This window comes from Lineus longissimus, chromosome 5 (genome assembly GCF_910592395.1).
Source record: "Lineus longissimus chromosome 5, tnLinLong1.2, whole genome shotgun sequence".
Taxonomy (NCBI): Eukaryota; Metazoa; Nemertea; class Pilidiophora; order Heteronemertea; family Lineidae; genus Lineus; species Lineus longissimus.
The window spans coordinates 8,698,232-8,721,509 of record NC_088312.1 but is presented as its reverse complement, the minus strand read 5'-3'; the positions used below and the strand labels follow the sequence as shown (position 1 = coordinate 8,721,509).

Sequence of the window (23,278 nt, the reverse complement as noted above, 5' to 3'; positions counted from 1 at the left end):
TAACATCATTAGATGCTGGGGAAATAAAAGCAGGAAAACTTCAGGTGCAGATTCAAGGGTGGCACACCAGACGCACACACCCCTAATTCATGAAAAATCTTTGAAATTGACCATAAAAACAGACATCGTGTAGCTTACCTGAGGGTTGAAGAATCCTGTCATCCAGAAGCAATGTGGCCTGCCATCATGCAACCAACTGTGGAGTTGTGCGTTCCTGTCCAGCAGGTCTGTGAACCAGAAACCAAGGGTAGCAGACTGCCAGGAAATCTAAAATGAAGATCGTAACACGGTTATCGTCAAATCATTTTGACACAGACTTGAAATTTGCCACAGACTATCAGATTTTAAGTGCACCAATATCAACCAAAACCGGATTCGATTCAGTCAATGAATGGTTACCTTCTTCCATGCATTTGGAATCCTAGCATCGAACATGTTATCGAGCGCATCTCGGAGATTCTCACTCATGATGATGGTACCATCGATGGCAAGCTTGAGGTCTTTCAAAGTGCTCCTGACACTAGTGATGACACGCTGCATCCTGTCCACTTCTTGACGCAGGAAGATGATCAACGGCTGCAGATGACCCATTTTACGCAGCCTCTCTTTCACCTAAAACAACAAATGACGAGACTGTAATACAATAGAATTGAACAAACAGACACTGGCAGGATCGACAGGTTTTATCACAGAATATGTTTCATAATTTAATGGCATTTATTCTTTAGTGTCGCATTTTGGTTCATTTCCAACAGAGCTGATAAAACCAGCACTTCATTGTCAATATCAGTAGTACATCTTCAACGACACAGGCCTGTTGTCTAATAATTTGTAACACAGCAATTTTCAACAGAACGGAACTTACCTCATGAGGCAAATAATCTTCGGGTAACTTCTCCAACATGTCGTCAGCCAGTCTGTAGACGACTGTTTCACGTGTCTCACCACCACCGCCACCAGAGTCCTTGGGCTGGATGCTCACAATCGTATCCAACATGTGATTAGCAGTATTCGTAGAATATCTAGAAAATTAAGTAAAGAGTATTAAGTAAATTATGTAGAGATTCAAGATGTAAATAACACAAATATAAACGACAAATCAAAAGGTCACTCTATTTGTGACACGTGTGACTTACGTGATGTCAGCATTTGGATGAAGACCAAAGCACTCGGGTGTGTCACTCAATGGAAGCTGTTCAATGTTCTCTCTGTAATCATTCACTGTCTTACACCTTGGGATCTTGTAGCCTAAAAAAAAGAAAGAATAGCCTGTACATTGGGACCAACTGCAAGATTTAACACTGATCGAACAGAATGACACCAGTCACCTGTCAAGCCAAGCCAGTGAAACACACAACCACTTTGTGCCATGACTTTCCCAAGGAATTCTTGCCAGAATGCTTACCTGTGTAGAACTGGAAGGAGTCTGCAAACATTCCCTCACCAAACCAGACCTTGGCATACGTATTGAGCAAACGCTTGTCGTAGTCGTCTGTCACTCGTCCTCCATACTGCACCTCCCCGATCATGTAGCGTATAGTATTCCATGAGACACCCTGAAGGAGACAAATTCACAATAGTCAATCTCGAAAATTTGGTGTCACAAAGTTGTTGACCCAAAGTATTTTTGTATATGCAACAAAATGAACTCCCAAAAACTATGATTTCTCCACCTCAAAGAACAAAAAGATGGGTTGAAGCAGATTGCCAAACGATGCAAAGAGAGAAGCATGCAAGGACACCAATGATAACAAGAATCCATCCAGAATGCCCCCTCCCCCCTCTCCCCAGTGCTCCCTCCCTTGACTGAAGTATTTAAACTTACCTTCTTAGGATCCATGTCATCCAAATGATTCTGCACGAACTGGACTGTTGCTGTGAAATCAGACTGGTTGAACTCATACGGGATGTTCCAACCAATTGGGCCAAACTTCCTCCTCTCTTGGACTGTGGTGTGCAGGAAGGCAACACCATACAGCAGTGGCTTCCATTGGGGCATGTTGCTGATGTCGAGTTGGTCCTACGAGGAGAGACAACAATAATGTTATGATTGCTGGAGAAAAAGTGTTACAGTTCCATATATTTTGCTCCGCAGTCATGAAGACCAAAATGACATCTGGAATCGGACATTTGACAATTGAAGGTCTGCCTACCTGAGATATAAGAGCATACGTCCTCTTGAGACCAGCCTTGACACCCTGCGGAGGCTCGTTGGTGAATTTGATACATGACTGCAGCAAGTTGATGGGGAAGCTGGGATGCTCTTCTGTCGTCAGCCAACACCTAAAGGCATCGTGGACCTGTTCTGTTGTGATGATCTGAAGGAGAAACAATAGGGCATGAAATCATTGGAAAAAACTAAACTTTGAGTTCAAAGAAATTGCTCTCATGTTGACCTTCTCCATTGCAACACATTGGTAGACCCCAGTCTTTGAAAGCGCCATACCATTCTTCACATTTTCAAATAAGCCATCCTCACAGTACGAAACAGCACTGACTTTCAAGCCCACATGCTCGATGAGTATAGCAGGGACTCAAGGACATAACATGTAATTGGATTTGAGAAAGTTTGAAGATACGCACCGTTTCGAGCAACTCATCCATGAAGTTGAGCCCCAAGTGACAGTTCTGCAACAGAATCCACCTTCCTTCTTGCATGGACACCTGGAGCAGACGACGGGCGTGTACCTCTTGCCCTTGGCCCATTGAGATGGAACCAACCTCTGAAAAAACACAAACATTTCAAGTGGAATGAGGTGGAGAAAATAAGTCTTGCTTTACCTTCACAAAAACCCAATGTTTTGATGAATTACGGGAAGAATAAAACTTTTTTTTCAAAAATCCACTTTCTAACAAGTTTTTGAAGAAATCTGTTGACTTACTCAGTCCCTTCTGTTTTCCTAACCGCTCGATATTGTCTGTTGGATCAGAGCCCATGGAGAGGAAGCAGACCATTGGAGTACGTGTGTCACTCTCCTCCCACATGGCTTCCATGTTCAGGATCACACCCTCTGCATACTGCAATTAAAAATGAAATGGTCCATGGACCATGTGCTCACCTCGGGTAATGTAATGCATATCACGAAAAAAAAGGCTGGGCATATTGCCCAAAGCTACCATCACACCAAGTTTTAGCCATATAACCCTAGTAAAATTGCTCTGAAGTGGACACACATACTGTAAAATGGATCCTGTCCAACATAAAACTCAGCCAAGACCCAAATTTTGGCAATGCAGCCAGAATAATGATGATGATGTTAATTGTAAGAATTAGGAGACCTTAATCCCATCCTAAATTGCCCAGAAAATGGAAGTATATAGGAGCAGGCTTTTGGCCCTGTGGAAGGAAACATAACAATGATCATACTTACTCTGACTCCCATTGTTTCTGCCACATAGAGGCGAGACATGGGAAGAGTACGATCAGGACACCAACACCTGATCAGGAGAAGCTTTCTGAATGTATCCAAGGAGTTTGAATATCCATCTGGGATGGGGCACTCCTCTGGGGCATCTTCATCAAACCAACCCTTCCACGCCTGCAATCGAAGAATAAAACAAGACTGAATGACTTCTAGGATTATGCAGACATTTCATACTATGTTCTGTATGAAGACCTGTTTGGACATTTCAGATTTAATCATCACAGCAGTAGAAAGTATTTCGTCAATTTTCTCTTTTACCTATGAATGAGGGAGGGTGAATCACACTGATGGATTACCTTATCATTTCTGGCCACTTGTCCTGTAATCTGAGAAAACTGTGGTAGCTTGCCAAGTTCAACAAGATTCAACCACGTCATGTCCAGAATCCACTTCTTTGGTTTGGGCTCGACGGCATTCAGGTCAAGAGCAGCGCCACCTTTGATGAAGACCTGGAACTCATCGTGTCGGACACGTCCAGCCTGAAGCTCAATCTTCATGGTCAGAAGAATCATGAAGAGGAACTTGTCCACTTCGTACAATCCACGGGCGGTGTATTGGTATGCCAGGAACGTCAGATATTCGATGATGTTGTTGATACGCTTGGTGTTGATCGGCGACTTGGTCGACTTGGCCATGGAGAGGTCAAAGATACCAAGGAACTGTTTGAGGGCAGTTTGGTACATGATGTTCACCATGCTCATCTCGACAATCAAGAAGTAGATGATACTACCTCGGCTTGCAACTGGAAAAAAATCAAGAAGGTCATGAAACAGCTCGATGGTTTGTCTATTGATATGACTCGATGGTTTGTCTATTGATATGACTTGATGGTTTGTCTATTGATATGACTCGATGGTTTGTCTATTGATATGACTTGATGGTTTGTCTATTGATATGACTGGAAGGTTTGTCTATTGATATGACTTGATGGTTTGTCTATTGATATGACTCGATGGTTTGTCTATTGATATGACTCGATGGTTTGTCTATTGATATGACTCTATTGTGTAATGTTATGGTTTACGCTATCGTATTTTGCCCATGTTTAATTATTGCTGCATGATCTCTAGCTGGGTTTAGACAGGTAGACATTGAAAATGTCACACCAAAAGAAAGCTGACATAGACAGAGGCATCATCTGTATAGGTAAGAAGAGTGTGTCATTGTAAAAGCTCAACAACTGAAACAACAACGATGACATACCAGGCCTGAATTCCTCACGAGCCGAGTTGATCTTGATCTCAGTCTCTGCAGCAATAGTCAGTTTTTCCCGAACATCCTCAGCAGTCACCTTGGTGATTCTGAGCACCTCAATAAGTGACTCATCCTCTACCAATGACCCCTCCGTAGAGGTCAAACGATACAAGAGGTTGTCCTCTAACTCCTGCATTTTACGCTTATTGGCTGTCACTTCTTCCATCAGTTTCGTTCGTTCTGCTTCCAATTCCTAAAGGCAAAGTTACAACTTGTTGATACAATATCTGATTTGACAGTTTTGTAAAGTGTCCACCCCTCTGTTTGACTTCCATGATGAGTTCAAAATTCCCAACAGCATGACTAATCATGTGAGATTCATCTCATTTCATGACTATACAGAACCATGTGTACAAGTGATAATTATTGCGCTTTGATCCAGAAGCGACCCACTGTCAATTTCTATGTTTAGGACTTACCTGTTTCTCAGTCAAGATGACAATACCCAACAACTGGTCCTCTAGACCCTTCATCGTCACAGTGAAGTCAATGATGGACGTCCTGGCCGAGATCTCGGGGGTGTATGCTGGGTTGGCGAGTTTTGTAGTCACATACAACATGAAACCAGTCATCACATCAACCTCTTTGTCTCCAACCTTCACTTTGAATGTTGAACCAGATTTGATGAAATTCTTCTCCAAAACGTTGTCCAAGGCTGGGTCGAGCTCCTCTCCTACATCTTCAATCAGGAGTGGCCGACCAAGAGATAAACTGTCCTCAAGATGTGTCCTGAAGTATTTGTGGTTCAGTGATGTGACCTGAAATTGAAGCAGCATCATTATAAATAGCCCTATTGCAGGTAAAATATCTCACTGGGTATTTTACAGGTGCCCCTGGCCTTAACACGTCAACACAGTGGGCCTTTTTGCTTCTAAGGGTAAAGCATCATTGGATATGGCTAGACTACATGTACCAATCATTGTGAACACCATAAACGATATCTTCTGTCACTACCAGCGTCAAAATCTATCATACCTGTAACTCGTTCCTGGCCTCTCTACTCTTGATCCACGATTTCCCCTGATTCTGCGGATCAATCAGCAGTGGGTAGCGTGTTGCCTTTGTGACGATCAGACCGTTCTGGACGGACAGCTCATCATTGGGAAGGCCCTGCAGATTCCACTCACTGATCGTGGCATTGTCTACCAACATACTAACGATGTTCAGATCCTGGAAAGAATGTTTCATTCAGTATCTCAAAGTGACAAACTAGCATCAATTAGGAGTAGGACAGTGGAGGCCAAATTTATTTCAACTTTAAAGCCTCCATATTCTAATAACCATGTCCTTTCAAGATCAAACACAAATACTTACATCGGAGAAAGGAATCTTGTTTTGTATCATTTCCTTCTTCCAGTTCTTCAACATGAGGGACCTGAACTCTTGATTGAATGGACCCGAGTAGGACAAGAAGCCGGTAGCAAGCAACACATCACCGACCAAGCGCTGAATCTGCGATTCGAACGATCGACTAGCTTCTGTCCACCTGACCCTTTCTCCGGAAAGACCTTCGATCAGCGCTGTGGCATTGTTCATCTTACGTCTGCAGGCCTCAGCGTCTTCCAATAATGTCTGCTTCTCGGACATGGCAGCGTCGTATTGTGCCTGGACGACATCAAGCTCGGCCTGCTTCTCATCAAGCTGAGCCTGGGCTGTGTCGAGATCAGACTGGGCAGCAGCGAGACGAGCTCCCTGTACCACCAAGTTTGCCTGCAAAGGAATAGATTATTATGAGTCTTTGAAATTAAATTTGCAAAACCAAACAGTCACTATTCCAAAGAGTACAAAGATGATAATCATATTGATGAAATACAAAATTACAACATTCTTACCAAATATATACAGCCTGTTGTATTCTTTGGCCCAGTACTCTTGGGACCCACACAGCTCTTGACCTACTTGAATAGGAAATGAGCCCCCAACCTACCTTCAATGGTAAAACCTCCTTGTTGATGGTAAAGAAGAAGGCCATGGCCCTTGTCCAAGAGCACAGACCAGCAACGTCACCACAGACCCTCTTGGCAGTTTCCAAAGTGTAGTCCTCTGCAGTTATGTAGGGTGTCAACAATTCAACAGTTTCTGCATTAATGGAGTCCTAGATTGGATGGAAAGATTCAACATTAGAAATAAAAAATCAGACTGAAATATCGTGAGTTACACAGTACATATATTAGATGTTTGAGGAATGATTTGCATGGCAGGAAAAGATCACTTTAAATGCTACCCACCTTCGGGAAGCTCATTAGACCCGGCAAGAAGTTGCTGTTGTTCATCAACCTGAGGGCATCGCCCCAAGATGGCTTGACGCACGGGCGCTCAGGGTCCATTGTAACATGCTCCAACCGACGTTGGAAGAGCAGCAGCACACAGTCCATGATACGCATGATCAAATGTGGTGGCTTGGCAAGCTTACGCACTGGAAGAGAAAAACATCATCATTGAGGGTGGCTGTGGCATTGTCAAATCTGGGACTTCAAAAATAAGACAAATTTTGCTTTCATAGCAAAGAAAATACAATAGCATAGAAGAAAACAGGCTTACCAGTGGAGATATGCGCAGGCTTGATCGTCTGTAGGGCAGCCTCTGCCTCTTCCAGGGCAGGACGTGCAGCCTCTAACTTCTCTTCAGCAAAGGCTTTGTCAACCTAGATAAAAGTTTCAATAAATAGAGTAAAACCCATTCATTTAGCTTGTCCGCACAAATCCCCTATACGTGCATGCACTTAAGCCAAAATGGACCTCCCGCACAGTCTGCAAAAGTTAATAACATTAGAAAGCAATAAAACAGCCTGTCAGTTTCATACATAGTGACAAACTTAGTGACTCAGACCATTCTATCATAATGGGAAAGCTTGTTTGTTTGAAATAAAATACGGAACTTAAAAAATTTAGCTATCAAATCATGATCATTTGCGTCAAGTACCTACCGAGATGCTGTCAACAATCTCCTGAGCTTTGTCCTTGACCTTTTGCACTTGGGCTTTGACCTTCTCAGCAGCCTGTGCCTTGACCGTGACATCCTGTAACACGGAGTCTGCCTTCTTAGAGGCAACAGCAAGCTCTTTCTCCTTCACTGCTAGTTCCTTGGATAGCTCATTCACCGATTCACTGGCTTCAATCAGCTTCTGGAGACCTGTATTCATCCTGGTTGCAAGCAGGCCAATCTCTCCCTTCTTTGCGCTATAGATCGTCTTATAACCCGCCAAGAAGGATAGATACGACTTGGGGGTGACATGAGTCTGCCTCCTGAACCTCTGGAAATACTCGCTACAGAGCTCAGCGACCAAGTCCTGGAACTCTCCCATGGTATTCACCACAGCCTGTTTGACATTAGCTGTACAGGTGATGTCATAACTGGACAAAAAGTGGTTGGAGACAGCAATCAAAGCGTCCTTTGGCCATCGCTGGAACCAATCCATTGTACAGCCAGAGAACAGACCAGGGAACTTCAGGGACCTTGTCCTGAATTTCTCACCCACTGGTGAGAAACAGAGAACAACATGGAGGTTTGCTCGGACTCGACCGAGGTAGTAATCGTAGAGATTCTCATTGGTCGGTGGCCGCCTTGGGTGCTCTTTTTTCATGACGCCAATCAATTCCTGTAGGATTTCATCCATCTCGTCACGGGCAAACAGATTAGAAACCTGAAGGAATCAGAGGCAAGAAGATAAGACATCAGTGCGGACGGTAATGATTTCAATAATCCCTAACTGGGAGTGAAATAAAATTCAACAGTAATCTTCTTCTTTTACTTCCATCTTCTTAAAGCTCCAATAAAATTGAGATGAAAGCCTAACAGACATTAGTGAATGTTACCATTTGATGGTTCAAGATAACAGTGATCAAACGACGTACCTCACCAGTTGCAAGCACATTGTTCATGTACTCAAGGAAACCTTCATCCTTGATCTCATTATCGGTGAAGATGAACGTGATACCCTTGCCCTCGGCCCCAGAAGTGCGGTACAGCACCTTCAGGTCATCCATCAAGTTGGACACATTGTACGACCTCGAGAGTGTGATCTGGAAGCTCTTGTATCCAGCAATGAATGAAGCCAATCGTGTCAGTGACTGTTTCCCAGAGCCGCCCACACCGACGAGCAGGGCATTGCCCCCAGGAGTTCGGATTATACGGGAGATCTTCACGAGATGGGTCATGGCATCCTAGAAAAAGAACAAACTGAATAAGAAACAAATTCTGACCAAGGACCAAAATATTCAATAGCGTTACGATGCCGTGATACTGATGCTGATGCATCTTTACTCACCTTGAAAAATACTAAGTCCATAGCACCACCGCGCACTGTTTCATTGTACTGGCCTTGGAAGTTAGTCAATCTCTCACTCAGCTGCTCGAATGATTCAATCGGCTCGTAAATCTTTGGTGCGTCGAAGTCGGCATCCTCACCCTCATCACCTGCAAGGGAGAAACAGCAATATTCGTAATTTTTTTGAATATTCGAAGATTCTCCTGTATTTCAAATAGATGTCAGCAAGGCTTGGTTTAAAGAAAACACACAAGGAATGTAATAGTTTTTCGCTTATCACCTACAAGGCCAGCAAAATTGTCGAAACCTGAGACATTTTTAAGACTCGGAACCCTGTGTAGAAGTTGTGGACTTTGTTCATAATAGTCCCAGTTGAACTGAACAAACCTTGTATAAATGGAGACATATCGAAGTCAGCATGAAGTTTCAATATGTACCAGTAAAGGTCTTTGAATAGTCAGTCCAATTTCTACACTTCTAATAAGTGTCGTGGGCCATAAGATGTAAACTACAACATCAATCAACAAAAATACACATCACTGACAGACTAACATACATAACACTACGCATGCTGAATAAAAGACACCATTATAAACTTTCAAGAAAAAGACTTTCCCCATCTGGTAAATTGAGGATCATACAAACATGCTGAAGTGCTAACTAACATATCGACAACACATATGGCTTTCGATCTGTTCAACAGCAGCACCAGAGGTTTTTTGAAAAGTTTCATTCCTCACAACAACTAAACTGCACTAGAAATACTAAATCTATATCTAGAAATGAATGAGAAAACATGCAACATAGAGAAATAAGACCTTGAATCGGCCAAAGCAAGGGAGGACTTGCCCATTTTCGCGGCAATTTCAGCAACTTAATAAGGGAAAGAGGCTTAGGAATTAGAAACTACAAGCAGAAAAGCATAAGCATATTAGATAGGGTATCAGAAGCTCTACTGGAACATTTGAAATCTAGTCAGTTGTTATTGAAATATTTGGATTGAAGAAGCACAGGACACTGTGAGCCCATTTAAACTCGATCACAATCATGACCTGTGTCAGAATTTAGAATCTCCTGATTTTGCAAATAATGACGGCATACATTGGCTTTACAAGGTCTATGATATTCAAAGCAGAGGATCAACACTGGAAGGAAAGTCTAGCAAACAGTTATCCTACAAAGTTATTATTTAATTGTGATTGAACTATCCATATTCATAACTGTACCTGTTGGCTCCGGTGCATCTCGCAAGAAGTCGACAAAGTAGGGCTCGGCATGGGTCTCTTTCATGACGGTTTCACCACATTCTTCAAGGATAGTCTGGAATCAGGAGAGAACGTATTAACTAAACCCAATTCAGTCCAAGAAAGTTCTGCCATGGAGCCCAAGATCATGCAAACATCTTTTTAGATAATTCTTTTTCGTCCACAATTATAAAGAGAAATATTTACCTGTGTGATTGCCTTTTCAAACCAATCCTTGTCTGCATGTTCTGTGAATCTGTCAGCGATGACACGATAGCATTCGTGCTTCCAGAGTGCTGAGACAACTGTGGTACCTGTCACGACATCCGAGGCGATGTTCAACATGCCCTGAAATTGAGATGACACTGGAATTGATCTTTCCTTAAACATTTGTGTATATTAGAGCATAATATTTTCAGTTAATTTGTCTCTTCCTAGATAAGTGCCTTTTGCAGCAGAGTGGCCAACTTTGCAATGGTACGGTACACCCATATTGGTTTAAGTTGAGAGGTTAATGACGGAAATAAGTGGTGATCCTCTACCTCCCAAATCCTGGATAAATCTCTCAAGTTGAAGACGTAATGGAATTTGGCAGGTGTCGGCAGCATCTTCACTTTAACCTTCTGCCAGAGTTTCCTTGTTGCTGGGACAAGTAGGTCGATCAAATCGATGGTATCTTTTTGGAAACCTCGCTCCTAGAATAGAAAAGAGTATGAGTTATTGACGGTGATTTGCTGACTTCCTTAATTTTTGTTGAACCTGATTTTCTCCTTGTCAACGAATATCTATTCATAAAGATACTCCATGAGATAGCACTACTGAGAAAGTGTTTCAGAGGCAAGAGGCGAAATAATCTACAGGAATTTTAGTGCTGAATGCAAAAAAGAATACTTACTGCACAGAAGTGCCCGAGGCCGATTGTTCTGAAGACTTTATCAATAGAGGAGTTTGAAGGCAGCGTACAGTTGAAGACACAGAAGTGTCGCTTGAGACGCTGAGGAATGTCATTCCTGCCGCCACCCGGATGGATCATAGCTGCTGTTATCTGGATGTCGATGATGTTCGTGAATTCGCCGGGTTTCTCCAAATTGTAGAAGCCGCGCATCTCCATCATTTGACGTGTGATTTCGTTGGTGATCTGGTCACCCCATTCGTTGATCAGCGGCATGTTGATGTCATCAACGAATACCGTCATCCTCCTTCCAGCAGGTGGACCGTATGTTGTACCCATTCTCTTGTCGACGTATGATTCAATGGTTCTTTGGAACATGAGCGGCTGGGTAGCACTGGAGAAGTTGAAACTCTTGAACAAGTGGGACTCTGGGTCGTACTTGCTGCAGTAGCCTTTGACCATGACGGTCTTGGCAGTACCCTGTTCACCAATGAGGAGCACAGCTTTGCTCTGAGAAGCAATGCAGTTGATGAGGAAGTCTGTCCTGACATTGTCTACATTGGGGACCAGGATAGAACTGTATTCAGGCGTAGAGTCACTGGGGTAAAGATACTCAGGCACCTGAAAAATAAAGACAAAGACAAAGTTAGAGTGCTGAGCCTACATGGCTTGTTTTGACCTATAACAACTATCTCCAAGGTACATACAAGGTACATGGCCAACCAGACCTAGGAGCAGAGCAGTGGTTATTATATTGGAAGTTTCCAAAATGGGTTACTATTCATGGATCATGTATGCCTCCATACAGGAAAAAGGGGACTGCAGAATTTTAGAGTAGGCTCATTGGATCCCTGATAAATCCAGCATGCAAGGGATGAATACAGAATTGTGCTTTTCTTGTGATCTGTGATTCCACACTAAAACTCACACTTCTCAAATTTTGAGATAATCAAAGACAAACAACTAAGTGACAATTCAAAGGTGTAAAGAGTTCACTTTTTAAAGATGTTTCGATTCAGGGTTGTTTAAACATGCAAAATTGGAGAGAGTACAAAGCATGCGAGAGATTATCTAAGTCTAAGACTCACAGAGAGCTGAAAAAAATTATGTGGAAACATTAATCAAAACTCGAAAAACTATTCTTGTAACAGAGCAGTAAATCTAGCGCTCTCAGCTCTTCACTGTGTCTAAGCCTTCTTTCTATATAAAAGAAATTTCATCAAAAGTTGTTGGTCAATCAAGGAAAAAGTCTGACACTAACAGAAATCGAACCCCGTAGCACAGGTGACCTAAGACTCGGACTTGACCTCTGACTTACCCGTTCCCTCCAGTGCTCCCACTTTCCTTTGTCGTTGACGACGTATTCAAAGATGGTGTCATCGCCTTCAGTTGGAGGGAGGTCAAGGCTGAACTTTGTCATGAAGTCTTCAAGCTACAACAAGAGAAGAAGAAAGTAAAGTCGTCAAATATTGTACGATTTTACCTAAACAAAACGTCCACAGTGAAGATACAGTGATTTTGGTCCCAAATTGTTCGCTTCTATACAATTTGTCCTCAGTATTCAGGGCACTTTCGTAATAAGGACAGCCCTTGTCAGCCCCAAGGGTGTCCTTATAGAGAAGTTTTACTGTCGAGTGGCCTACCTTTTTCCTGTCCTCTAACTCAAGTAAAGAACCAAGAGACCACATCATCGCAAACACGGTCAGCTTGCCGACATGTTCCTTGCTCATATTCTTAGACTCGTCACCAGGTGGCAGGAGTCCATCCATAAGATCCATGGCCTGGCGGATGTAGTTACACTCCAGGATCTCCATTTTGGGGTTCAGGCTTTGTATGATGTAAGCATGGATGTCGCCAAAGTGTTCAAACAAATTGTAGATTGTGTCTTGGAGACTTGCATTTTGCTTCAGCAACCACCCTGGAAAAAACCCAATAAATGATCAGATCTTGGGCTCAAGAGAGAACGTGAGAGCTCAAAGCCAGAATGATTGTTTCTTGAAACATTATTTCCAAATTCTGGTTGTCACCAAATATAAGAGGCCCTAGAAGGGGATCCAAGTAGACCGCAAAAGGAGAAGACGGTTTGAATCAAGGAAGCTAGAGTTCAGGGTGACCAGGAAAGAGGGAAACTTGCCAACCAAAACGAACAGCTTTCACAGTCACAACAGAAAAGTTACAACTTTGGGTTTGGCTATCTTACCTTTAAGGATTGGCTTCCAGTCAAGAGCGGAGCTGCTGATGAACACCATACCGTTTCTAGACACAGTAGCCGGCGAGGCGTTGTCGATGTTGTGTACTTCAAATATGATCTTAGTAGCAGGTGCCATGGGGATACGATCACCATTGGCCAAGGTCAAAGTCTTGTTGTCGTCGAGGACAGAGTTCAAGTTCTCAATCCAGATGGCGTCAACAGGCCCATCAAGTAACAACCAGATGTGTTCACCCTTCTTTGCCTTGTGTGTGCGCCTCCAGAGTGTTGAGAAGATACCATCGGTCCAATCATTCGTTGCAACATCAAGCCGTCCGAACATCTGAGGTGCCGTGATGGCTTTTGGGTTCATTCTCATCTCTCTGTGGGGGGCGCCACAGTCCGACATGGCCTTCATGAGAACGTTGATACACTTGGTCTTGCCGGAGCCGCTGGGTCCTAGTGCCATCATACCGTGACGAACACGCTGGGTCTCGTAGAGCTGGATGAGTTTCAACACCCATGGAGCATGGTGAACCAAATCTCCTGAGTTAGCAACCTGAAGATATGATAAGATCAGTTCCAAACTATTCAAATCTGAAAGTTAACTCATCTGTTGCACAGGAGAGAAAGATATAAAGATAGGGCCCAACTATTGAAGATCAATCGCTGTTATTTTTATGCACTGCAGTGATTACTAGGGAAAAACCATCTCTCTTTTAACCTCTGACCTTGACAATATTCAAGCGATTTGACTTACCTGGTTTGCAATAGCGCCTTCGATGTCTGGATACCCAGCCTTGTCCAGCTGGATACCAGGGAACAAATCATCAATCAGGGATAAAAACAGAGGTTCATCTTCATCAACCTGGAAAGCAAGAGGAAATTGCAATCAGTATATTTAAAGCAAACTGGAAGAGTCGAGAGAATTATATTCTAAAATACCTTGGTACCGTAAAGTCAACTTTTAAATGGAAAATGCATAAGCCTCGTTCTGAGAGTGGAGTGTTTTGGACACGCAACCAAGATGCTCTACCAAAGTTCCCTCGGGTTGCACTAAAATGTGGAACCATGCACACAGCTCACTTCAGAAGTTTGAGGCTCTCAAAACACTGCTTCAAACACAAATCAGCCAAGGAAGCATCAACCACCCTAAGTTTTTTAATGAGCACTACACATATTTGCTGAGAAAAACGCTCCAAATAGCCCATTTGCGCGGATTTTAGCGTCACTTGAGCGAGCCGATCCGGACTTCCTATACGGGCTGCCGTAACATAATGTAAACAACGGCGCTACCGGCGCTCCGGGCAGGCGATGGATGGAATTTGCCAAATTCGCACATATTCAAGTTATTTCGTGGCCTATCTTTTTAAGTTTGAGGTATTTTAGAATAGAAATTGAACCCTCGGCTTCGGACCTTGGTTGAGTTACCAAGACACTCTCGGGTGGAGCTAAAATTTCGTCCAAACCCTCGCCTGTCGGCTCGGGTTTGGACTGTATTTTAGCTCCACCCTCGAGTGTCTTGGTAACTCAACCAAGGTCCTCCGCCTCGGGTTCAATTCCTTAAACAAAGAAAGAAAAGGAAAATTATAATAAAGAAAGAAAAAAATAATTGCTTACCAACTTGGACAAGTTCATGTCTCGGAGGACCCTCATCACTGTCACATTTTCACTGTCTTGTGGGTTGGCACGCTTGAATGCCCCAAGGGTACGTAGTACAGACAAGATGTTACGCAGACCAAAATCATAATGGACCTGCTTGGTCAACTGTTCCTCACAGAGTTTGTACAGCGTGTAGAACTTCTTCGAGAGTGGTACGTTATTTTGGAAACCACAAGCGGCAAGCTTGACACGAATGATGATCTGCCTGTCTGGCACCATCATAGCAACAGTACGGAAGTTGATTTTGAGATTCTCTGGCAACTCTTGACGACCGGCATAACCAGGGTTCTGTAATAAAGATGAGAAAGGATAATAGGGATTGAAATAGAGAGAAGGCTTCTTTGGCAACTTTCAAATGGCGTTGGGAAGCATGCTGGCTCAGTGAAAAACCGTCAACTCCAGGAAAGGTTGTGGCATCGGGACTCAGCCAGTTCCACTTGGACTTCAGCTGTTCATTTAGAAACTTCTCGAAACTGCAAGTATGTCCAGCTGCTCACCATGGTCAAGAAGAGGCCAAACTCTGGATCCATGTCGACGTTATCACCATCAGTGAAGATGAATGAGCTCTTCCTCTCCTTCTTACACACGAGAATGATAGCGATCTGCTGGGCGGCCACAGACAGCACAGGCAGCTCGATACGATTGAACTCATCAAAGCAACCCCATGAACCGGACTGGGCAAGACCTGAAGGGAGAAAGAGTCATTGCAATAATTTGAGAAAATTTCTGGAAGGAACTTTCATTTCCTGTTTCCGACTGGCACAAAAATTACAAGTGAAGACCGAAGTATATCGAATGAATTTCAGAACCTTACCTTTGTAGATACGACCAAGGCCTCTGTAATCCATCTGATCAGAGCAGTTGAAAACAACAACATATTTGCCAAGACAACGACCCATGTCTTTGGTTGTCTCTGTCTTCCCTGTACCAGCAGGCCCGGCTGGGGCACCGCCAAGGGACATACCAAGGGCTTGTGCAAGCGTGATGTAACACCTGATGATGAGAAGAAAGGTGGTATTAGGAACAGTATCAGCACAAAAAACTTAATAGAATGTAACAGAATGTCCACAACTGTTGTGCACCAGTCTGCTACGAGAGAATGAATTCTCCCCTAGATAGAACTATGAGCATGACCTACCTATCAGTAAGTGGTGTAATGACGAGACGTTCAGTACAACCCAGGAACTCATTCTGGTAGAGGAAGTCCACATCTGTGATGGAGATGACGCACGTGTCTGTATCCTCTTTGAAGTAGCATCGGGACTGTTTCAGCCACTCAAAGTCATTCACTGACTTGATGTGCATCCTCACCTACAAGAGCGTAAACATACCTTAACAAAAGCACAGTAAAAGAATTTTCACACACAGAAGTAGTTACATGCATAAACCAGATTCTTACTATCATAGTCAATGGTGAAACTAATATTAATAAACAAGCAGAATTACATACCAAATCATCAAAGATATCCCTCTGATGGACGTGGATAGTGACAAGAGTCTCGTACTTCGTCCTCTCAATCTTTGTCAGGTCAGTAGTCGTCGTGTCAATCAACTCGTTCAAGATGTCCAAGAACTTCTGATTCGTTGCTTGCATAGCCTTCTTGTCAACTCGAGCATTTGCTAGAGCCTCTTCCGAATCACGCGTCCACAACATCTGAATACCAAGTAACCCGACTTGTGCAGGGAACATGTTCTCAAACTCGATCAGTTTGAATGATGGGTCAGTGATGGCGATGGAAGCTGTTCTTATGACGCCATGGATTGACTTCCTGGAAATCCGCAACAGATCTCCGAGCCACACTTCAACATTGCCCTGCAAACAAAAAAGTAAACCATTGAAAATATTATGAGGCCAAAGTACAGTTTAAGACAGAGCAGGAGGAGGTGTAATGAAATAATATAAAAGCAGACGTCATATAACGTTCTTGTTATTGTTTTTGTCAACCTACCTGTGCCATGACGGATTCCTCCAGGGACACATTCTCTCCTTCCTGGGAATTCAAACTCAAGATCTTGTCATAAACCTTCTCGTCAAAAGTGACCGTCTTCGTGTTGTCAAACACACTCAATAAATGTGCCTGAAATATATGAACACAATTTATGAGTCACTCTACACTTTTACAAACCTCTCTATAAGAAACTGCACTTACATCTCAAGAATGCCAGGCTCTTTGGCCCAAGAACCTGCAGGGCCTGTGTGAGGCTCTCCGAATGTCTCAGTAGAGTAGAATGGTTGATTGCTATAGCAGGATTTGTTCTACTAAATATGACTAATGGTCAACCTCTATTTCTCACCTGGATGGTATGAGAGTCACTGGCCTGACCAAGAATCTCAAGCAGTGCTGGATCCGAAACAAAGAAAAATCTCGGGAAGACGAGACGTTTCTTCTCCAGGTATCCAGTCAACGACTTCTGACAGATTTCCAACTGTTCCAGCAAATGCGGCAGAAGCTGACTCAACGTGTCATCACCCATGCAGCACTGGACGACATTGGCATTCTCGTGAGCACGCTGCATGATCTTCATCCATGATTTGTCGATGTTACCAAATCTCTTGGCCTCTTGCGGTAGCTGTTTGGCGATGTCACCACCGACGAAGACAGCCTCAAGATAGATCCAGAGATTCTGCACGATTAGCCAGTTCTCAATGATCTCCGTTGTCCCTGTCAGCTTGTGCACCCATTCCTGGATCTTTGGCTTAAATGGGGCATTGTATCTGAAAAAGAAGAAACATTGTTTGTGTTTTCCTAACTATTGTATCTAAAGTTTTTCCTAATTATCCAGATAAAGCGTTTCACACTGGATGTAGCCTAGAATTTAGAGTAAGGTGGCATCACATGTGGGGCAGTGGAAGTAATCAGTGTTTGTAATCCAAGTAACCAAGGTTTTATCCCGGATTAGTGGTGACTCAACTTCCCTGTCAGTTGGGTTTTCTGTTTGTCCTCTGGCCTTTCCACTGTGCCTGCCAGAGGCTAGATTAGACCAGCAGCAATCTTTTCAGTAAGTCATCATGATGGAAATTTGCTCCCTACCTGTTGCTCATGAGAGAGCCAAGCACCATCAAGCTGTCCTCCATCAGCGCCACTGTCTCAGAGGTCGTGTCACCCTTCAGCAGCAGCTCACCACGGTTCTTGAAAGCTCCAAACTGGAAGTTCTGGGCGCTCCAGTCGTTGATCACCTGTTTCAGCTTAGCTTCGATGTCCTTCTCTTTCACAGCAGAGATACACACATCCTGAAGTTTGAAATCTATATTTGAAATTCTCCTGCAATACTAGACTGATGAAAGCCAGTTATGTTGAATGATGGTTATATCATAATTCATTTCGTAGAAGAATACGCAAGCTATACAAATGGATGCATTCTGTACACTGTAGTCCATAGTCTTTCTTTAACCAAATATAAACATTACCTCAATGTCTTCCTTGAATTTAAGAAGTGGTGCTTCCATCAAATTCCTCAAGAGGAAGTTATCGGAGTCGACATCAAAGGTGTGTCCGGTCATGACAGAGATTCGCTCCCAGTGACGCAACATCATGGCTTTGTTTGCCATCATCTCCAAAAGGGGGCAAGTCTCGTTGAAGTCGTCAATTGTCTTGCGAAGTTCTTCATAAGCCTGCCATTCTTTCAGTGCTTTTGGCAACTTGCGACATCTGAAATATTGCCAAACAGAGAGTCAACTACATGAAATTATACCCTTTTTTTCTTGGCCCCTATCATTGTGTTTGTCTGCCCGACTTGTATTAAAACCCACAGACTCCTCCATCCTAAATTTTAAGTTTTTGACAACACTTCTGTTTTCTTCAGGCCAAATACCGGTAGGTAGGACTTTGATTATTGGGTTGTACAGGATGATCATGTTGCTAGAGAACAAAACCTGGCTTTTCAAAACCACTGATGGCTAACTTATAACTGCCACACTAGAAAGAGCTTAACCCATGAGTTTGAAGCTTTGCCCTTTGGTCATAAGGCAGATGAATTCATCAACTGCTTGGGTTGAAAGCTGACTTACTTGTTTTGGAACTCTAGCAGTTGGTTGTTGATTGCCTCAATGTCAATCTCAGTCCAGGGAATATCGTAGTAACCATTCACAGTCTCAAGGACACTGTTATAAAGCTGGTACAGTTTCTGGAGCAAATTCAGCTCCTTCTTGATTCGCTGCAAGTCAGGGTATTGCGTGATTTCTAAACCAAACAATTCCTCGCCACCATTGTACGTTTGATATTTGCGCCAAAGCTCGTCAAATCGTGCTTGGTAGATGTTGAGTCTGTCAGACGCTTCTCTTGGTACAATGCCTTGTTCCATGGGGCCCCTGAAACAGAGAATTGTCTCATCAAGCCTATGCAAACAAGAAGAGGAATTTGAAGAAAGAATTTTACATATATAACTGTCGAAACCGTCAAATAGCAGCAAAGCCTATGTGTCTTACTATCTTATCATGGCTAAATCTTAACTGCAATACGGATTTTCTGGGAGGGACGACTAATCAAGTGGGGAAGAAAGACTAGGAAACATATAGAAATAAAAAATCAAAGAGTATTTGAAGACAAGTGAAATAGATTGTGATCTATTTGTTTATCGGTAGCTAGCACTTGTGAACTGTGGATTTTCCATGTTTATGTTTTGAAGTGTGAGGGCATTTAAATACTGTGCAAGTATCAAGAATGTATTTGGTAGTTTCATAACATTTTTACCTGATGTGCATGTCCCGACTGCAGATGATTTAGAATTCATAATCAAAATAAAGAACACATATTAAGGCTTGGACAATGTGTTTTTGCTGGGACTTATGGACTTGGTTTTAGCCATTTTCTGCTCTGCACGTTTTAATTCTCGACCGATCTGGCTGAAATCCTCAGATTATTATTTTCTCTCCATCTACTCACAGTGTGCCAAGTATGAAAGAGAATACCCTGAACTTATGGAACAGAAGCAGAACTCTGTCACATGTGAAAGTTTAACCAGACGAACGAAGAAGAAGAAGAAGAAGAAGAAGAAAAGGGATGTCCTCTTGATCATAATATATAAATGGAAATCTTACTTTACGTCATAATCACTGACGAATTCTGTGGAATCTTCAATGAAGGCTTCGACACCTTGAAGCAGATTGGCCTTGAATTCAGGTTGGATTATCAAGAGGTGGTTCTGGACTTGGTGAACCTGAAGTGGAGAGGGGTAAACATTTGATATAGCGAGATGTCCCTGTATCGAGATTGAGTCCAGAAAGCACTTACGAATGATTTTCAATGTACAATGTTCAGTGCACATTGAACCTATGCATTTGCGGCAATTTTGATAAACAAATAAACGATAGTTACCTGCGCCATCAGTTTCTTCCAACCATAAGACAATGAGTCGACCCTTTCAGCATTACCATCATTAAATGTGATGTTGTACCGGTTCAACAGTGCATACGTCTCCTCAATCGGTCCAATTGTCATATCGATACGGATCTCTGCCTCCCGTATCTCGCTGAGAGCAGCCATGTGTGAGCGGACATCGTCAAGATCTTTGACGGGGCGACACAGCCTCTTCATCAAATTTTCAGTGAAGTCAAGAATCTGATCCATCTCCTCCCCGCACTTTGCATTCAGAGCTTTAGAATAGGCATTCTTCCACGAACGCGTTTCTTGGATGAGTGCAAGTTTGAGCGTTTCGGTCAGGTACAGGACTGAGCCGACTCGATGGCTTGGTGCCATGTCTTCGATCTGCTGCTCCAGGTTCTGATAGTATCTTATCTGAGCTTCACACTCTGTCAGAATGGGGTTGGTAGCCATGAACTCCTTCACTTTCTCTTCTGGTTCCTGAAAAATGAGAAATCTGTCTTACAATTCAAACTTCATGTAAGTTAGTGTTCTACATGTACATATATTTCCTGCAAACAGACCTATCATACTGGCACCCTTCAGCAAGCGTAAACCTGTTGACACACAACAGATAAAAATCGTATTGGAAGAAAAAAAACCCGCACACCAAATAACATGCAATGCACCTATGACCTGAGTGCAAAATCTGATGCAAATCAGAATTGTTGAGTGAATTGGGTGACTCTAGTTTAACACTTTCAGCGCCCAGCCATATTTAGCGTACTTCCCCCAGGGGCCAAGGTTACGCCCCTTTTTACCCTTTTTCAAAATTATGAAAACAATAGAAGGAATAAAGATAATTACATGAAATTTTCTGTGTTGGTTCTTCTTTATTAGATCTCTTTACAATGCTTATTTGGAATGATGGTCAGCAAAGCACTTGATTTTGCACAATGGTACCCCACACATAGAACAGTAATATCTGGTGTCTTTCCGAATACCCGCTTCTTGGCATACTCTCGGCTACATCTGCCCCCGTCATCAATCTTCGACCCGCCATTGCGCCTATTCGAATGCAGACGATCTTGGCTATAAATAGCACATTGGCTGAACATCATACTATCACCTCAAGCGCTGTATAGTTAAATTATTTTCCCCTATACTGCGCTGCTAGACGCCTCGAAGACAAAGCGGGAAATTTAAAAATGCGACGTAATATTACGTCGGATGGCTCAACCGTGTGAACTTGCAAGACGTAAAATTACGTCGGATGGCGCTGAAAGTGTTAAACAGTAAAGTGGGAACAGAACAAATCTGTGCATGGCTGATTCTGTGCAGCAACCTTAACCCTTGGAAAACTCTAAACCCTATAAAATATCAACAACACAATGCCAGGATACCATTCCATTCAGGATTAGGAGAACTAATTGTCTGAAAATGCCAAGGTGGATTGATTCCGACACCATTATCAAACAAAAAGCAACTTGAGATGCAGATGAATTGTGCGCGACAAATCTGAAAGATCAGGTACAATCCAATTGCTAGAAAAAGACCATAAACAGTATGACCAGCATGCAACATACACAGGACAATGTCAGTGATGCATTAGAAGTCCTCAGCCTACCTTGCTGAAACTGCCGTCCTCCTGCGAACGTGAAGTGAACTGAGTGTTAGTAATGATATGGAAGGGTTAATATGGATAGAGGTTGGTGAAAATTGCTAAGATCAGCAGAGGCATTGTGTATTACGCCAGATCAAGCCAAGGTTGACAGAAGTGACCCAGGCCATCAGGCCTGCAATCTCGGTGAAATAGCTATTTGAACAATGAATCAGCACATCAAGGATATTTCCCCGAGTGACCTCTTTCCCTCCCTTCAAGTTAAGGTCGATAAGAATTACATCAACTTGGTATTCTGATCATGACTTCATGCTGAGGAGATCAGGGGTTCTTAGCACTCCCTCTCAGTCAGTAAATAGTCGAGCTCAGCATCACTTCACCCGAGACGATGAGCTACTTACATCCTTCCAGAGCTCCTGGTAACAGGTGAACTCATCCAAGATCTCGTTCACATCCACCTTGAACGTGTTGATGATGGAGCTGAGCTGAATGACGATCTTCACCACATCCTTGTGCTCACTAATGATCTTATGGAGCGGTTTGATAGCAGTCGTCGGCATCTGGACCTTGGCGTCTTCTGTTGTGTCTGCCGCCATTTGTTCCAACTCCTGCAAAAGATGGCATTCAAGATTAAATTATGACGCAGATATTGCCTCAAAGTCCACCAAGCTTAATAGTACAAATTCCCAACACTGAATAGTAATGTTTCTCATTTATTAGGCCATTGGTTCTGCCCTTACATTTGTGTAACCACCACTGGGGAGGATGCCCATGGGCCGAAACAACTTTTTGTCATGGGCTAAAACCACCGTGGAAAAATTCCAACCCCTAAAGCACAAGCTGGTTGATAAACATATGAGTATACACCACTCAACATGATACTAAAGGCAATCGGACAATCGTCAGTCTAGTAAATACTGTCCATAAAAGAATGAATTTGGTGAGAGCAATTTGCACACAGGAGATTAGATCTTAGATCAGGACAAAGTAGAAAGAGGCATAAGATATGACAGATAAAGGTCAGTTTCTTTTGCTTGATGAACAATTTTACTTTTTATTCAAAAATCAGAACGTAATGCGGTACCCAAAATCAATAGTTATTAAAATTGTTATTTCCTGGTTATGCACTCTATTTCATAGATAAGATCTTTTTCTTTTGGAAATTGTGTTCAAAATGTACAGACAAGAGCTAATATTAAGCAACTCTAAAACACATGTGTTCGATACAAACGTGATCAATCTGTCACCTAAATGTGTCTTCAGAGTGAAATAACTGAACTGAAGATATTTCCACCTAAGAAATAAAACTCATTAACTGCTCATCAGAGGGATAAACCTTCTTGAAGTTCTCCAGTTCTAAGACATACACAACCTTTGTTTTACAGACATAAAATTGAGATAAACTCTTAATTAAATATGACATTC

The 23,278-nt window shown here is 42.8% G+C and overlaps 1 protein-coding gene across 3 annotated transcripts in view; it reads right to left on the bottom strand.

The window, feature by feature from the left end:
* The window catches only part of LOC135487455 (dynein axonemal heavy chain 5-like), a 42,529-nt gene that overhangs the window by 1,373 nt on the left and 17,878 nt on the right, over window positions 1-23,278 (bottom strand). For all 3 annotated transcript variants that reach the window (XM_064771112.1, XM_064771111.1, XM_064771113.1), the window contains 42 exons: window positions 22,255-22,461; window positions 20,248-20,733; window positions 19,971-20,089; window positions 18,942-19,241; window positions 18,342-18,582; window positions 17,965-18,164; window positions 17,228-17,648; window positions 16,882-17,010; window positions 16,383-16,745; window positions 16,071-16,243; window positions 15,747-15,925; window positions 15,430-15,617; window positions 14,891-15,220; window positions 14,031-14,138; window positions 13,283-13,829; window positions 12,726-13,000; window positions 12,401-12,514; window positions 11,086-11,703; window positions 10,733-10,885; window positions 10,398-10,538; window positions 10,173-10,266; window positions 8,947-9,095; window positions 8,534-8,842; window positions 7,606-8,322; window positions 7,221-7,323; window positions 6,908-7,095; window positions 6,607-6,774; window positions 5,994-6,389; window positions 5,655-5,849; window positions 5,099-5,437; window positions 4,629-4,872; window positions 3,722-4,167; window positions 3,372-3,539; window positions 2,883-3,018; window positions 2,584-2,723; window positions 2,154-2,318; window positions 1,826-2,020; window positions 1,406-1,556; window positions 1,137-1,248; window positions 866-1,022; window positions 400-612; window positions 139-267 (listed from right to left, as the gene is read on the bottom strand). In XM_064771112.1, the coding sequence (XP_064627182.1) occupies window positions 139-267; window positions 400-612; window positions 866-1,022; window positions 1,137-1,248; window positions 1,406-1,556; window positions 1,826-2,020; window positions 2,154-2,318; window positions 2,584-2,723; window positions 2,883-3,018; window positions 3,372-3,539; window positions 3,722-4,167; window positions 4,629-4,872; window positions 5,099-5,437; window positions 5,655-5,849; window positions 5,994-6,389; window positions 6,607-6,774; window positions 6,908-7,095; window positions 7,221-7,323; window positions 7,606-8,322; window positions 8,534-8,842; window positions 8,947-9,095; window positions 10,173-10,266; window positions 10,398-10,538; window positions 10,733-10,885; window positions 11,086-11,703; window positions 12,401-12,514; window positions 12,726-13,000; window positions 13,283-13,829; window positions 14,031-14,138; window positions 14,891-15,220; window positions 15,430-15,617; window positions 15,747-15,925; window positions 16,071-16,243; window positions 16,383-16,745; window positions 16,882-17,010; window positions 17,228-17,648; window positions 17,965-18,164; window positions 18,342-18,582; window positions 18,942-19,241; window positions 19,971-20,089; window positions 20,248-20,733; window positions 22,255-22,461 (10,206 nt within the window). The remainder of the gene's footprint in view (window positions 1-138; window positions 268-399; window positions 613-865; window positions 1,023-1,136; window positions 1,249-1,405; window positions 1,557-1,825; window positions 2,021-2,153; window positions 2,319-2,583; window positions 2,724-2,882; window positions 3,019-3,371; window positions 3,540-3,721; window positions 4,168-4,628; window positions 4,873-5,098; window positions 5,438-5,654; window positions 5,850-5,993; window positions 6,390-6,606; window positions 6,775-6,907; window positions 7,096-7,220; window positions 7,324-7,605; window positions 8,323-8,533; window positions 8,843-8,946; window positions 9,096-10,172; window positions 10,267-10,397; window positions 10,539-10,732; window positions 10,886-11,085; window positions 11,704-12,400; window positions 12,515-12,725; window positions 13,001-13,282; window positions 13,830-14,030; window positions 14,139-14,890; window positions 15,221-15,429; window positions 15,618-15,746; window positions 15,926-16,070; window positions 16,244-16,382; window positions 16,746-16,881; window positions 17,011-17,227; window positions 17,649-17,964; window positions 18,165-18,341; window positions 18,583-18,941; window positions 19,242-19,970; window positions 20,090-20,247; window positions 20,734-22,254; window positions 22,462-23,278) is intronic.